This window comes from Ascaphus truei, chromosome 2 (genome assembly GCF_040206685.1).
Source record: "Ascaphus truei isolate aAscTru1 chromosome 2, aAscTru1.hap1, whole genome shotgun sequence".
Taxonomy (NCBI): Eukaryota; Metazoa; Chordata; class Amphibia; order Anura; family Ascaphidae; genus Ascaphus; species Ascaphus truei.
Window position 1 is genome coordinate 221,501,498 of NC_134484.1, and position 16,085 is coordinate 221,517,582.

At 37.5% G+C, this 16,085-nt stretch overlaps 1 protein-coding gene across 3 annotated transcripts in view; it reads left to right on the forward strand.

Annotated features, from left to right (window-relative positions):
• Positions 1–16,085, forward strand: part of LOC142487143 (cadherin-18-like) — a 941,872-nt gene that overhangs the window by 327,385 nt on the left and 598,402 nt on the right. For 2 of the 3 annotated variants that reach the window (XM_075585917.1, XM_075585918.1), the window contains one exon: positions 12,796–13,265. In XM_075585917.1, the coding sequence (XP_075442032.1) occupies positions 13,038–13,265 (228 nt within the window). In that variant the 5' untranslated portion in view covers positions 12,796–13,037. Of the gene's footprint in view, positions 1–12,795; positions 13,266–16,085 lie in introns of those variants that run through there. The other variant, XM_075585919.1, reaches the window with a different exon arrangement.

The window sequence follows — 16,085 nt, forward strand, 5'->3', positions numbered from 1 at the left end:
AGCATCAAAAAAGTGGAAACCCAGCGTTTGGTGATGTCCATGCGTTCCAGACTTCAACCAGTCATTGCCTGCAAAGGATTCTCGACAAAGTATTAAAAACGAATATTTTGTTTATGATTGTGTTAATTTGTCCAATTACATTTGAGCCCCTGAAATAAGGGGACTGTGTATGAAAATGGTTGCAATTCCTAAACGTTTCATACGATATTTTTGTTCAACCCCTTGAATTAAAGCTGAAAGTCTGCACTTCTATTGCATCCCGGTTGTTGAAAATTGTGTCAGTGTCCAATTATTTCCGAACCTAACTGTACACTCTGATGTACAGCCCAGGTTTATTACACCAGTAACTATGAATATTTCATTTGTCTGATATTATACATGACCATTTTTTTAGATGAGTGCAATATTTGGAGAATCTTTTTTATCCTTCTTGGATCACCTTGTATATATGTTCCATATTCCCCCATGCACCTCCTATAAGCATAAATATACATACCACCAAATACATTTATTAAGGTTGAGCAGCTAGTATTTATTCTGTTGTACAAAGTTACAATTAAACTGTTCTGGAACATTAATAATTATTGTTGGAATTATTTTTCACAGTAATATCAATAACAATAAAATTTAAACCAAAACTACATATCTCAAGATAATATTCTACAATCACAGACACATGTACAGCATTAAAGTCCATTCAATCACAGCAGATTAAAGCAAAAACTATTAGTATGTATGTACAGTATGTCTTTATTTACATAGCACCATTAATGTACATAGCGCTTTACAGCAGTAATTCACACGACAACCATATAAATAACAAATAATACAAATAACAGATCATGGGAAGAAGTGCTTCAGACATAAAAGTAACATTTAGCTAAAGGAGTCCCTGCTCTAAAGAGCTTACAATCAAATTGGTAGGTAGGAAGAACGTACAGAGACAGTAGGAGGGCATTTTTGAAAGCGCGTCTGCAAGGGAACAAGGGTTATTTATGAAGTGTATAGTATCAGCCATGGAGATACACATATGCTTCATTAAGCAGGTATGTTTTAAGGTGGGTCTTAAAGGTGGATAGAGAGGGTGCTAGGCAGAAATTGAAGGGAAGGGCATTAGTAAATAAATATTATTTATTTTTAACCTATAATAGTACAGCAGCAACACAGAGCCTAATCAACCAACAGATAATTATTCACAGTGTGTAGGTGGTTCTCTTGGTCACAGTGGGTCAGTTAAGAAGTTATATACAAAAAAAGAGAAGAAACAGAGGGGAACACAAATAGTGTAATAAATTCAAACAATTAGAATTCTTCTGGCAGTTGTATAATTATTGAACTCACACTTTGCGCCTCATGAGTTATATGCTCATGGGACTTTATACCCTTTCAGCTGTCTATCAGCTCTCTCCTTTAACCTGCCCATACCTGGATTTCACTGGAAAGTATACATACTGTAGGAGAACACATCACACAGTCTGACTGATCCACATCTTATTGATGTAATCAATATAGATGTATACTCACATCTATGTAGTTATTAATGAACATATAGGGAATGTTGATTATCCCTCTGAAGAGAGTATTTCTCAGATGAGCCCACAGTCAAGGATCAAAAATTATGATTTTATTGATAAAGCATGAATAAACAAAAAAGTTCAGTGAATCTTTTCCACTGAGGACGTAACCTACCGGTTACAAAACACATAGAATGTGTCAAGTCAGGTAGAAGAGGCAAGAGTTGGACTGGAGGCACCTGGTAGTGCTGGTGACGTCATCACTCAGAGACAGTACGGAGACATGCTCTCACACGGAAGTGCAGAGATGCTGACAGCAGCTCCCAGCAGTTAAGCAGTTCAGCTGGTAGTCAGCTGTGGATTGTTTTCCTGCCCAGGCATAAGGCTGATAGTGGTTTATCATAAGTTCTTAACCTATTGCATACAAAGTCCTTTATGTGGTTTATCATAAGTCTTTAACGTATTATCAAAAGGTGTTTTTTGTATTTCTCTATTTTTGTTCCTGTTTTACCAATACCGGGCTTATTTCTCAGGAATCAGGGGGTCTATGGAGCTGAAATTAATGTGGATCAGCTCCGGAGACCCCCTGCTTAAAAAATGTGTTATTAAAATTAAATAAAACCAGTGCGATCACCTGTTAGATGTGTGCAGGCAGAGTGACTGCTTCAGTCTCACTCTTACTGCACATCTCTTACAGTCTGATAGGTTTCAGAAGTAGGGACTCCCACTGTGTTAAACCTGATTGGGCATTAGTCTCCTTACTGGCACACCTCGAGAACAGAGGAATAAAAATGTGCCCATTTTGTGAGGGCAGCGCGACCAACCATAATTCTACATCTGTACAGTATTTTAGTAAAACTGAGGTGAATGTAAAATGCAATAATATATGTTTTATAGCAGTAAATTTTGTTTTTGAAAACATAAAGCAATAATGAACCTATAGTATTTCATATAGAACAGAGACACATGCGAAAAGTAATTGATAAGGAGAACATCAGGGTAGAAGATTGTAAAATGTTTAGAACACAGTTCAGTTTTAATTTAATGTGTTATATGTTCTTAATAAATAGTACAGGTACAGTAGAATCATTCTAGCCAAATCAGTCTGCAAACCAAAGTTGTGTGATTGTCTTGTGAGCTTCACAATGAAGACCCATCAACGATGCACAACTGTCTTTTCTGTCTCAGAGCTAACTGTCCTTTTTATGCAATGAAACTAGATAAAGATTCTTGTTAGAGGAATTTAGAAAGTTAAAAAGTGATGCACTTTCATGTCTTCATCTACATGTCCACACCCATATCCTGAATATTTTCATTTTCACACTAATGGGCAGATCCACAAAGCACAATTAGTGACTTGATGAGACGTTAACTTCTGTTAATTTCTCATTAAGTGGTAACAGGGAACTTCAAAATGCCATAACGAGGCGTTATGTGCTGTCTTAATACTTAATGCTAGGACACCATGCCGTTAACTTTACGGACATTAGTACTGAGTGCAAAAGAGGTGTGGAAAACCACAATATATATTCGCATGGGTCCATTAAAGTTAATGTAGCAGAATTTTGGGTGGCCTGGTCCAGGGTTATGAAGTGGGCAATGTTGGTTTCTTATATTTCTTTAGCAATATAGGAAGCCAAAGTGAATACCCTGGACTAAGCCAAAAAAGAATACCATGGACTAGACCAAAAAAATAGCCAAAACCTGTCTATTAACACATTGGAAGCCATAGTGGTCATGAAGGCATGCATTATGCATACCTTTTATGCTCACTAATGAAACCTAGTGGTTAATGTCAATAACCTTAACACCCTACTACTCAATTGTACATCATAGTGGTACAACCACTATGGCATACAAGGTGTTAACAACTCCCTGAGGAGCATAACCTCCCTCCCCAGGGCACCTACCCCACTTCCCCCCGTCACCCCCTTTACAGTACTGGCCATTAGCTCTAAGGTGGCTAATCAGGCTAAGGCCCAAAATAGAAACAAGAAGAGTCCATACAATCTATTCTTTTACATGTATATGTATGTATGTATGTATGTATGTACTGTATACATATATACATACACATACACAAACACACAAAATAACATTTTAGTGGTTAAACTTAACCAATTGAGTGTCATTGGGGTTCCCTAGACTCTCTAAGGAGAGACTACAGTAGGTAGCAACAATAGTACTAAATGGATAGCCAAATTAAATATTTTTCTTACCCTATCATACTTAACAGCCTGCATCTTCAGGGCAATGAGAATTTGCTACCCTAATACCCAAAAGGGCAAATGTCAAACCATTAAAAAAACTTTCCAAACATTCAAAAAAGAAGCCCAAAACATTAAAAAAAAATCACAAAATCAGCAAAATATAAATCCACAGACTCAATGACTAAAACACTCTGTACAGTGATTGTTTTTACCCACTAATGTATCTTGTTTGCTTTTAACCTTGTGAAAGTTGTGAATAAAAAACACAAGTCTGAGGATATGTTTTGCAGAATGACAAATAAGTTTATTGCAGTGTACGGTGCACACGCAGAGGAGAGTTTCAAAATAAAACTCTCCCAACGACATGGTGGCATACAGGCCTTATTTATACACAAAATACTAAGCCCACGCCCCCTATACGAGGTTGCGTGTGCGTCACTACGTAAACAAAATATGAATATGAACACATTGAGTTAAAGCATTATTATGGGATGCATAAATGAAATGATTCAGCAATAACACTTTATTCAAGCCGTTGACCTTTTCTCTACATACGGAACTTCATGGGCACCTCCCTCGGAATGCGAGACAGTGCCTATCTGTCTCTTATTTTCATAAATTGGCACATTGCTCTCCTTCTCAAGGTTTTTCAGTTAGTTGCTTGGTTTATTATCACTTTAAAATTGAAAGCAAAAATCTAATTCAAAATGTCCATACCCCGTTCACTCAGACAAAACCTAAAATGGATGCTGACTTAAAATGGTTGCTTAGATCCCAGTGCTGTTATGTCAGACCTCCCCCCCCTTACGTCATATTCTCACTTTGTCGCTCCCTCCTTTTTTTATTCTTAAAACATCGCTTTTGAGAATTAAGTTTATGATGATAGTGCAGGGATAACTCAGAGGAGAAGGGCGCGTGCCCTTCACTGTCATAGTCTCATAAGGCGCTGCGGCCCCAACATGTTTTTTGGAGTTAAATTACTGTGGTCGGCATCTTCTTTCTTCAACGGAATGCTGTTTTCTGGCATCTGCAAAGAGTGGCATCAGATTGGGGGAGGGAGTCGCACACTTGTGGATCATACCTTTGCAACACGTGACACCCACATATATGACAACAAGTAACACCCCCAAACACACCAAAGCATTCAAAAGTTTTTGCTCCAAGTGATTTAAGCCATTCACCTAACCCTAAGGGTGATATTCTGTCACTTCCCTTTGTAAACCTCTTTTGAATCTCTTGTATTTCATCTAGTTCATGCTGCACATTGCTACACTGATCTGGAATAAAAACACAACATTGTTCCTCAATTAGGACAAATACACCTCCTTTTGAAGCTAAAACATAGTCTAAAGCAATTCTGTTTTGTAAGGCCATAAGCCTAATCTGAACCTGTTCTTGGTTTAATGATGAAATTAAAACTGCAAAATTAAGGCCACATCCTTCCTGTAAATTGTTATCTGACTAAACATACATTTTTTACACAGGTTTCATTGGTTGGTGGAGACACTTGACCCATAAATTGATTCTTGTTCCTAGTGTGTGATACACCCTTTAAAGAGGTTCCCTTAAAAAAAAATTGGAAAAATACAGAAATTATACACATAATACTAAAAACCTTATTTTATGCAAGCAACCTTTCTTTGGATATGCAGTTGCTAGATAAAGGAAATGGCATCTATCTCTATCATCATATATTTTCAGAATCATCACAACATTCTATTACTGAGAATTTGAGGGGGTTTGGTATCTGGAAGCGAAATGCATGATCCTCACCCCTGCACGCATTATATACATCATTCACTCAGAATATCAGAACAGACGATGTCTGCGATGGTCAACATGGCTGACTTATGATCCTTTCCTTGTGGCTGACACACGCCCCTGGGTGAACCCCTCCTTTCGGTGGAGGTGCAACACACTTCTGGATCAAAGTTTTGCTGCACATGACACATACATAGAGAGTGATGAGTACTGCCAAACACATACAAGATATTTCACAAGCCACGCTTCCAGGAAACCAATCCTCCCATCAAGGCTCAATTGTACATACACCTTAAATTTCTAACTTAAACACACTCTAAAGAATAAAAATATTGAGTCTCTGAAAAAATGAAATGTTCTGATAAAACCGGGCCTTAGCCTGGTATCTTATTTTCCTCGTTGGTTAACGGTTAGAGTTTTGACTTGGCAAGACGTTAACTTGATGCGGCTGTGCTTTAGGTGACTTTGGTCTTTGGTGGCGCTGGAATGTTTGGTTGAGCTGGAACGAGCTTTGGGTCCAGGAAAAGAACTCTGCCACTTTAATTGCTGTATTGGTGGTTACTTTAGGCCTTTTCACCTGGGATGAAGAGCATGTTTGCGCAGGAAATATGTGACTATTAACCCCATCTCGAGTAGGTGCACTTTCAACTTTTGCCTAGAGAGACTCAAAAAATGTATTAGTTGCATACAACTTATTGTTTTATTACCAATAACATGGTCCTTAATTCGTTCTTTTGGACTGCTGATAGTCACAAGTCATCCCATATGTGTCTTATAGGGAGATAATTTATACCTAGGAATAAATTCTTGTATCAATGTGTTTACTCCTGTCTTAGCATCCGCATATAGACAGAGGTATTCCCTATTAATGTTCCTAATTCGTTCCTCAAATTAACCTAAGTAGCCACTGTGAACCTGACTTTGATACAATCTAAGTTCCTGAAACTTTGGGGCCTCATCCCTTGCCAAACCACATGCTTCCATAATTAATTTTATCCTGTCTGCAGGCCATATCCCTAAGACCTGGGAAACTGCCAGAGTTTGTCCCAATCTTCAAAAGTGGGGACAAAAAACACTGTCTCAAACTACAGGCCAATCTCTCTTCTCCCAATACTATCAACAGTCATGGAAAAATATTCACCCCCAATTAAGCAATTATTTTACCCAAACAAATTTCCCTAGCCAATCCCTATCTGGCTTTTACACCAAACACTCCACTGTAACTTTTCTGCTAAAAAAATTGAAATGCCTTGTATATAATGCATACCCTATTCACTTATGTAACTGCTTTTCCAACTATGTATCCCCTGTATTTAACCCTATGCACAAGACACACCCACAAATGAGAGGTGACTCCCAAATTCACCACTTCCTGACAAACCCATTCTAGATTACACAGCAATTTTTTTCACAATAACCACTGCTTATGGACACCTTTGGAAAAAATAAATGGTTAAAAGTTATAACATATATCACATTCAGTTAATAGAAAAATGATTTTGTATAAGACTTCACACTAATGTCTTGCTTTATATAATCTCTTTGCACAGTGCTGAGCACACAGTCAGCTTTATAATATTAAAGACACTCTGCATATTCATCTGAGTAAAGAATTTTTTTTTTTTTATAAGACTTGTTCCCGTCAAAAAGCCATCTTGTTTCTGGGCGTTTCGCCAATTGACCCTGAACAGATAAGATAACGGCACACCACGGCTTCTTCCTGAAAAATAATAATTATTGGATTGGAACTTTTGCTTAAAGTTTAAATACATGGAGCTTTATCCAGAGCCCTAAGAACTACATTTTTTTTATGGCCTCTCAAAAATTAACCAACGGGTTTTTACATAGCTGAGGTTTATATAACTTCTTAACACACAAATAGCTCCCACACGCTCATGCTATCTCCCTACACTCAGTTATTTTTAATGCCTTATGTTTGAACTTTCAAAGTTTCACTGACTTCCTTCACTACAAATTTATGCTATCCTGTTGCAATTCTGTCCTTTCTCAAGCTAAACAAACCTATTTCTCTCCATTAATCAACACTCACAAGTCTAAACCCCACTAACTCTTCCTTCATCTCACCTCAGGATTTTTGCTGACTATTTTAAGAAAGAGGTTGAATCCATACACCAGAACATTCCCTCTTTTTCCTCCTATCCTACTTTGCTTCCTACTCTCTTCCTGCTTTCCTTGACTCTTTTTCCACTGTCTCAAAAGAGAATGTCACCATCACTGTTGATCTCCTCTTCTCCCTCTAATCTGCTACATTTCCATTCTACTTAAAACATGTAATAGTTATACCATTACTCAAAAATAGCAAGCTTGACCCTATCTGTCTTTCTAACTACTGAACTTGTCTTGTATTCTCTTGCTTGCTCCATTTTCTCAACACCCATTCTCTCCTTACCCTCTACAATCTGACTTCTGCACTGCTCCCTCCACTTAAAAACAACAAAACAGGCAGCGCTACCCACAATAGTATGACAGAGTATATATTACCTTATGTATAAATGACCAAACATGCATAAGGGGCTGCCCAAGATACAAAAAACTGACCCCCTGGTCAGAACTATAGTATGGAAAGGGAAAGTATCCACTGGCGCCAAATAAGATATATACTGCAAAAGGATATCTGAAAACCAAGCCTGTTGGCTGTAGACACGTAGCTCCTCACGTTGTGCTTAAAGAAAAAGAAAAAGCACAACACATAGCGTAAAACTGTGACTATAAACGGACAACACTTAACAACATGTAACAGCTGAAAAATAAATTGGTGAAATCTCAATATTAAAACATTTAATAACAATCATAAATAATATATATTGCACACGGACATTTAATAAACAAATAATGCGATAAAAATAGAAGCACTCTGCACCGCCGATGGAGATAGTAGCAATGCCTACTCACCAGATGGAGTAAGTAAGTAGGCGGTGGATAATTTTGAGAGTATCCCCTCTCGTTTGTAAAGCTGCTCTCTGCTGGCTGGCGTCTCTGGGACCGTAAGTGTGGAGATCTTGGTACGGTGCCTTCCGCGACTCACTTGGGAAGACGCCCAGGAGGTAGTGAACAGCAACAGCTGATTCAACACGCCGTCGACATCAGCAGGAAAACCGGTTAGCAGCAAACGCAGATTCAACAGCAGCAGCTGATGCAGCACGCCGTCGGTGTCAGCGGGCTGGCTGGTCTGCTGCAAGCGCAGATGGAACTGTGCGTGGGGATTCTATCTCCAAAGTGTAGAGTGCTAAAACGCCACCCTACGCGTTTCGAAAGGCTCTCTGCTTTCTTCCTCAGGTGTATATAAGCTACCTATACTCCCTGGGAACCACTAATTGCTCCCTCCACTGTGAGGTCATTACATTCTGCTCATATTACTCCCTGAAGCATTTGCCTCTGTGGACCACACTCTTCTCTTTTCTCTGTACACACTCTCTCTAGTTGACCTAATAACATCTCTTGGGTTTATATATCACCACTATGCTGACGACACCCACATTTACTTTTCAACCCCTGACCTTACACCTGCTGTACAAACCTAAGTTTCTGAATGTCCTTCTGTTATCTCATCCTGGAAGGCCCTCCTTTGCCTTAAATTTAACATGGCAAAAACAGAGTTCCTCATACTTCCTCCCAAACCTGACCCTATTATCTCCTTCCACATTACTCTTGAATCTTCCATCCAGTAGCCCAAGCACGCTGCTTAGGGGTCACTCCCAACTCCTCTCTCATATTCTCCTCTTTCATTTAAAACATTTCTATAACTGTCGCTTTTTTCCTCCACAATATCACAAAGATACACCTGTTCCTCTGTTGCTCAACTGTTAAAAACTCTGATACAGACCCTCATTCTCTCCCATCTTGATAACTGTAATCCCCTGCTATCCCGCCTTCCTGACTTTCACCTGTCTTCCCTACTATCTATCCCAAACGCTGCTGCCAGAATCACTCTACTCTTTAAACTCTAATTCTGCGTTTCCCCTCCTGAAATTCCTCTCCTGGCTTCTAATCAAATCCTACTGTCTATGTACACTTTCCCTACCTACCAATTAGATTGTAAGCTCCTCAGAGCAGGGACTTCTCTTCCTTAATGTTACTTTTATGTCTGGATCACTTATTTCATGACCTCTTACATTTACCATTTGCTACATATATGATTACGACGTGCACCACTCCTGTGAAGCGCTGTGCATATTAATGGCGTTATATACATAAAAACATACAATACAATATATACTTCAAACAATGCTTATGAGCTTTTACCCACATTTTTAAACACAAAATATTCCCAAACATATCCTAATCCTATAGAAATAAAATTGAAATGTGTTTTTACTGGTTACACAATACAGAACACACAATACAAAAAAAACTTCTCTCATACACAGCCAAACAACATCACAAAAATAACGAACAAATAAAAGAAAGACATTTCTCCCCTATTACCAAACAATTTCACCCTGCAACTAAATTAATAAAAGTTCCCTTCTCTTTCTTTATTCTCATAAATAACCTGAATTTAAAACTACTCTGATGCTCCGGAGCTTTTGAGTTAACTTTCGTATCTTAGCACATTCCTCGCGCTGGAGAAAAAGGTGGGGGCACGCTCTGTGCTGCTGCGATTCTGATTCTCTTTCTTGCAGACATTTGATTTCTTTGTGAGCAAATAATATTCATGTTTTTTGTACGTACTTGCACGTTTTGGGATGGTGATTTGTGCATACATGATACTTAGCATGGTTTATCTTTCACACAGGTAATCATTCAGGAAAAATTCATTAGGGTATCAAATCCATCTGTCAACTCTCCATTAAGGGCGCAACAATTTTACTTGCCGGCACCGAAACTTGAGTTTATATCAGGAAATGATTTATAACCACTTATTGCATGTGGGGAAATGGAAGGAAAAGCTTATAAGTTCACAACTGATTTCTGCGGCATCCAGTCAGCCGGGCCTGCCATGCATAACTTTAGCCACAAAAACCTCATAAAATCCAAAGATTTATACTGCCTCAGACACACAGGGATTGCTGAAAGTTAGAAGGTTCCACTATGAGCTCTTGCGTTCGCATTCTTACAAATAAGAAAAACGGTGCGGCTGCCCATAGGTTCACGCTTCCTTCCATAGTAATTTATTGCAAACAAACTTTTTTCATTGGGGTGGCATGTTTTTCACTGGGACTTGCATGTGTTTTTTCATTTGAACTTTCATGTGTATTTTCATTGGCCTTGCATGTGTTTTTCATTGGCCAACAAAACATATTTATATTGTCTCTTCTTGTTCTCTGTATCCATTCTTTATTATTTTTGTCTGCAGACACACAACCTCTAACGGCAAATTTTGAGAACTTTGGTTTCCCATTATTCTCCTGTTACAGTAATCACATTTAATTGACCTGTACAATACTCCTGATACAATAATCAGCGCAAGCTGATTGCGTACAACTCTTTTGGCATGTTATTGTTCTGAATATGCAAATAAGGACCTGTCACGAGACTGTTCCCCAATCATATTTTTTCACCATAACTATACCCAAGAAAACACTTGAATTACTTCAGCGGGTCCAACCCAGTCCTGATAAACCTTATACTTTTATAACATGGATACAGATAAGACCTTCTAAACAGATATCCATAAATAAACTCACTTGGTATGTTAATGACAAAACAGAGCAAATGTACAATCAGGGACCCTTCCTGCTCAGACAACAAAAATATTTATCACAACCCAATCCCTTTGAAAAACAATCTGAAAAACAATCCCTTAAGCATACAAACACTCACCTTCATCACCAAAACACCAAAACTTTTAACGGGACTCTCACCTTAATCCCAATAAAACTTAACATCTATAACACTTTAAAATGGATACAGGAACAGACAAATAAACTTATTTGAAACTGCTAGGTAAACCCGTCAACCAGATTGAGACACCCTTCAAAACACATCTCTCTACACACCACTCAAAACAACTTTTTAAACTCAGGCTTTCCTCAAAAGGTGCCTTTTACCTTGATTCTTACGAGCGCTCAGATTTGAGTGACCGAGGAGTGTTTTTTTCAGGTGCTCAGCTTCTGGTATTTTTGGATTCCTATTCGGTGCGCCATCTGTGATAGTTGTGAATAAAAAACACAAGTCTGAGGATATGTTTTGCAGAATGACAAATAAGTTTATTGCAGTGTACGGTGCACACGCAGAGGAGAGTTTCAAAATAAAACTCTCCCAACGACATGGTGGCATACAGGCCTTATTTATACACAAAATACTAAGCCCACGCCCCCTATACGAGGTTGCGTGTGCGTCACTACGTAAACAAAATATGAATATGAACACATTGAGTTAAAGCATTATTATGGGATGCATAAATGAAATGATTCAGCAATAACACTTTATTCAAGCCGTTGACCTTTTCTCTACATATGGAACTTCATGGGCAACTCCCTCGGAATGCGAGACAGTGCCTATCTGTCTCTTATTTTCATAACATTGGCACATTGCTCTCCTTCTCAAGGTTTTTCAGTTAGCTGCTTGGTTTATTATCACTTTAAAATTGAAAGCAAAAATCTCATTCAAAACGTCCATACCCCGTTCACTCAGACAAAACCTAAAATGGATGCTGACTTAAAATGGTTGCTTAGATCCCAGTGCTGTTATGTTAGACCTCCCCCCCTTACCTCATATTCTCACTTTGTCAACCTTTTAAAATAATGACCACAGTACCTCATAGTAAAAACTATGTAAATGTTATATCTTCTATTAAGCAAATGTCTTTAATCCATTCTTCACTCAAAGGGCTGACAAGTTAACACATCATTCAAACATTACGTCATTCGTCAATGGGAATTAATGCCAGATCTTGTGCAAACCTGCACCATCTCTTGATGAATCTTTCCCTGAGTGCTAATCAGATTTCTTTATTTTAACTTGTTTATTTAAGTGCCTCATAAACAGGATGATTCTTTAAACAAGCATGAATGACATAAGCAGACCTGAAACGTTTCAATAGCATTAGTACAGGTTGCACCAAATGTTTCCACACCAATATATATTCATGTATTATTAGTGCTTCTACAACATTCTTTGTTCATGAAAGTGTTACAGTACATCTGGTAAAGTAGATGGAGTGACTGAATTTGAATCAATATTTTAAACCTTAGAAAAACAAACAGAGTTAAGGTATTTGCAGATATGTAACACAGCATTTTGCCATAATCAGCTCAAAAATCCACTCAGTGCAATGGTCTACAAAGGTTAACAAGTCTAAATGATTGCTTTTAATAATTGCATTTTTCTCTTTTCCCTCCCATTAGATCTAAGATGCTTCTCTTAAGTGCAGCATTGTAAGACTTTTATGAAGACATATTTCTTTCAGGATGCAAATACAGTTTTATTGATATCTAGAAGTCAGTAAAACCATGGACCTACACAGAGGACCATATTGGACTCTTTTCCCATGTAGGATTTAGCCTAATATCAAGTATATCTGCAATTATTGGATTACAAACTCTCGAGGTAAAAGAAGAAAAAGAAGGAACTGGAAAGTGATTCTACAATGAGAATTACAAGCACATCGGGTATCTGTCCAGTCTTAGTGTGTCTCTGTTTTGTGCAGAGGTGTTATGGGGCAACACATCACACCTCCATAAAGGTGACCAGGAATCAAACAAAATACATAGAAGGGGAAACAGAAGTGCATCATCGTCCAAAACGTGGATGGGTATGGAACCAGTTCTTTGTTTTAGAAGAACACTTAGGACCAGATCCTCAATATGTGGGAAAGGTAACATAATTTCTTCTTATATTGTTTTTGAAAACAACTTTCTTTATTTAACAGATAAACAAATACAATACTGTTATTTGTCTTACCAAGATAATATTTAATGGTTAGAATTGCAAAAATGTATTGACTTTTTACATTCTTTCATTTACCCACTTCTGTCATTTAATTATCAAAGGTTACAGGAAATATGGAGAACAAAAGCGCACTAGCAAAAACGGAGCAGGAAGGACCCAAAATCAAAAATGAATTAAAGGGGCACTTTAATGTGACAAAAGACCCATCCAACGCGTTTCGAACGTCGCAGCGTTCTTTTTTTGAAAAAGAACGCTGCGACGTTCGAAACGCGTTGGATGGGTCTTTTGTCACATTAAAGTGCCCTTTTAATTCATTTTTGATTTTGGGTCCTTCCTGCTCCATTTTTGCTAGTGCGCTTTTGTTCTCCATATTTCCTGTATACTGCATATCTGAAGCTGCACAGCCTGCCTACCACTACCAAGATGTGAGTATTGCTGATGTTCAGGGGAACCTGCCAATGAGACTGAGGGTGAGTGGGCTTGTACCATCTACCACCTATCTTCAGGAGGATAGTACCCATACCAGTGCATATTAAGTACTATATCATACTTTTTTAACCTTGGTTAGTGGTTTGGCTTACATTATATATCATACCTGCATTGGAACGCTTTAGCCTATTTTTTCTCTAATTATCAAAGGTTGAAAGGTTTTTCCCCCGACATTATTTAGAACTGATAACATGCATAGAATTGTTTTAGCCCAAATGTATTAAGGAATAATTATGATTCAGAAGCACACATGTCTACATGCAATTATATTTATGATGACATATGCAAGATTTGAGGTCAAATTTCTAATACCTGATCTCCAAAGTCATTGGGGCTTATGTACTAAGCATCACAAACATATTCTATGGTGGAAAATTGGTGCAGTTTGTTTGAAATAATTGTTGACCCATCCCATCATGTCGAATACATGATTCAAATAATTTAAATTAAAACAAAATAGTGTTTTAATTAAAAACTAGCATTAGTAAATATTAATGATCATTGTAATATTTTTTATAAACGCCATATTGTGATAATAATACATTGTGATAACATATACAATAAAATATCTGTGCTGCTTCAAACATATTTTGGGGATAATACTGTACATAACTTCATTCTGCGCTAACACTATTAACAGTCTTTTAAGGTTTTGTGCTTCTGGCACAGATTCAGAAAAGTCACATTAGTACATACACACACAGAGGCACAATTAAAATAACGTTTTCTGTTTGCCAATTTTCCACCAAAAAAGCCATTTGTGATCACTAGTACTGTAAATACATTAGCCCTTCAAGTATTCAAGAAACCACCTTGTAATTGTTTTGTACATTGTTCCAGACATTGGGGAAAAAAACCTAGCCATGCAGTGCTTTCATGGTAAAGAAATTCCCATATGGTAGTAAGTTTAGTTTGTTCAAGTCTTTGGATTTCATCAGATTTTAGGGAAATCTTTATACAATGGTTTCTCTACATTTTTCTTAATTAGATTCTTGGGTTTATTGATTTATGCTTCAGGATATGGAAAGTCAATATTTAGCACTTTATTGAATGTTATTTTTGTAAATGTTACTGTCGGTGTGAGCCTTAATGGATCATGACCTCACATAAATCACATACCTGATATACCCATGATGCTCATACCTGACATAATATACAATATGAGGAATATACCAGAGCAATAGCCATGGAAATCTGACGATAACAAGTTTGCTGCAGGATTTTGATCAAGGTGAGTGAAGACAAATTATTCAGGAAGTTATTTAGTTAATTCTTTTCTGGGATGTTTACAAATTCATGATCCTTGTGCTTGCTATAATATATTTTGTTGCATCTTTGGGAATTAAAATTCTGATGCACACTGAATGCCAGTAGAAGACAATATAATTTTGTACTGAATAAAAGTGCTGATTTAAATATATTTTTGAATAAAATAATCTATTTTGACATAACGTCTTTATTGCAGATCAGAAAGTTAAGGAGATTTAGGGATTGTGTTATAATATAAAATTGCAGAGAGGTTTGATCAATGCGGTGTGTTTGTATATAATTGTTCAGTTAGTCAATTATGCGGCAACCAGTTCTAAGTAGTTATTTGAAAAATACCTTTGTTTTTCTGTGAGGCAAACAATTCCTCAAAGAGTTCAGCAATGCCCTTACCACTGTACATGTAGAATTAATATGTGGTAGCTGGCCAAGAACAAAAATATAACAAAGCAATTAATCCACAAAATCCACTGGCTTCATTCTTGGTGACATACAGATTGGTGGTGGCATCTCGTGGAGGGAGAGGAAGCTTTACTACCCAATGTTGGGCAATAGAACATTATGTGTTATCTTAAGGTGTGGTAATGTGGTGCAACCTCTGCCTGCTGTTTTCCAGTCAAGAAATGTTACTCATAATATTTGAATAAGATCACATTTATAGCCAATGACTGCTATACAAGTTACATAGTTACATAGTTACATACATATAGTTACATAGTAGATGAGGTTAAAAAAAAGACTTCCGTCCATCAAGTTCAACCTATGCTAAATTTAGAAAAAGTTGGTCTGTAACTCTACATATAAGTGGTTCTGTTGCCCTGTGAAATGTGGTAGCCATTTTCACACATACTTGGGTGATATTTTTATGTACTGTATGACTGAGAGAACAGAAGGTACTGTATGTGCGGTGGTACAGGCTCATATTTAAGGGGCAATTAAGGAATGTGACATCAAGCAGTATATGTGTAGTGTTTATAGACAAATTATGACG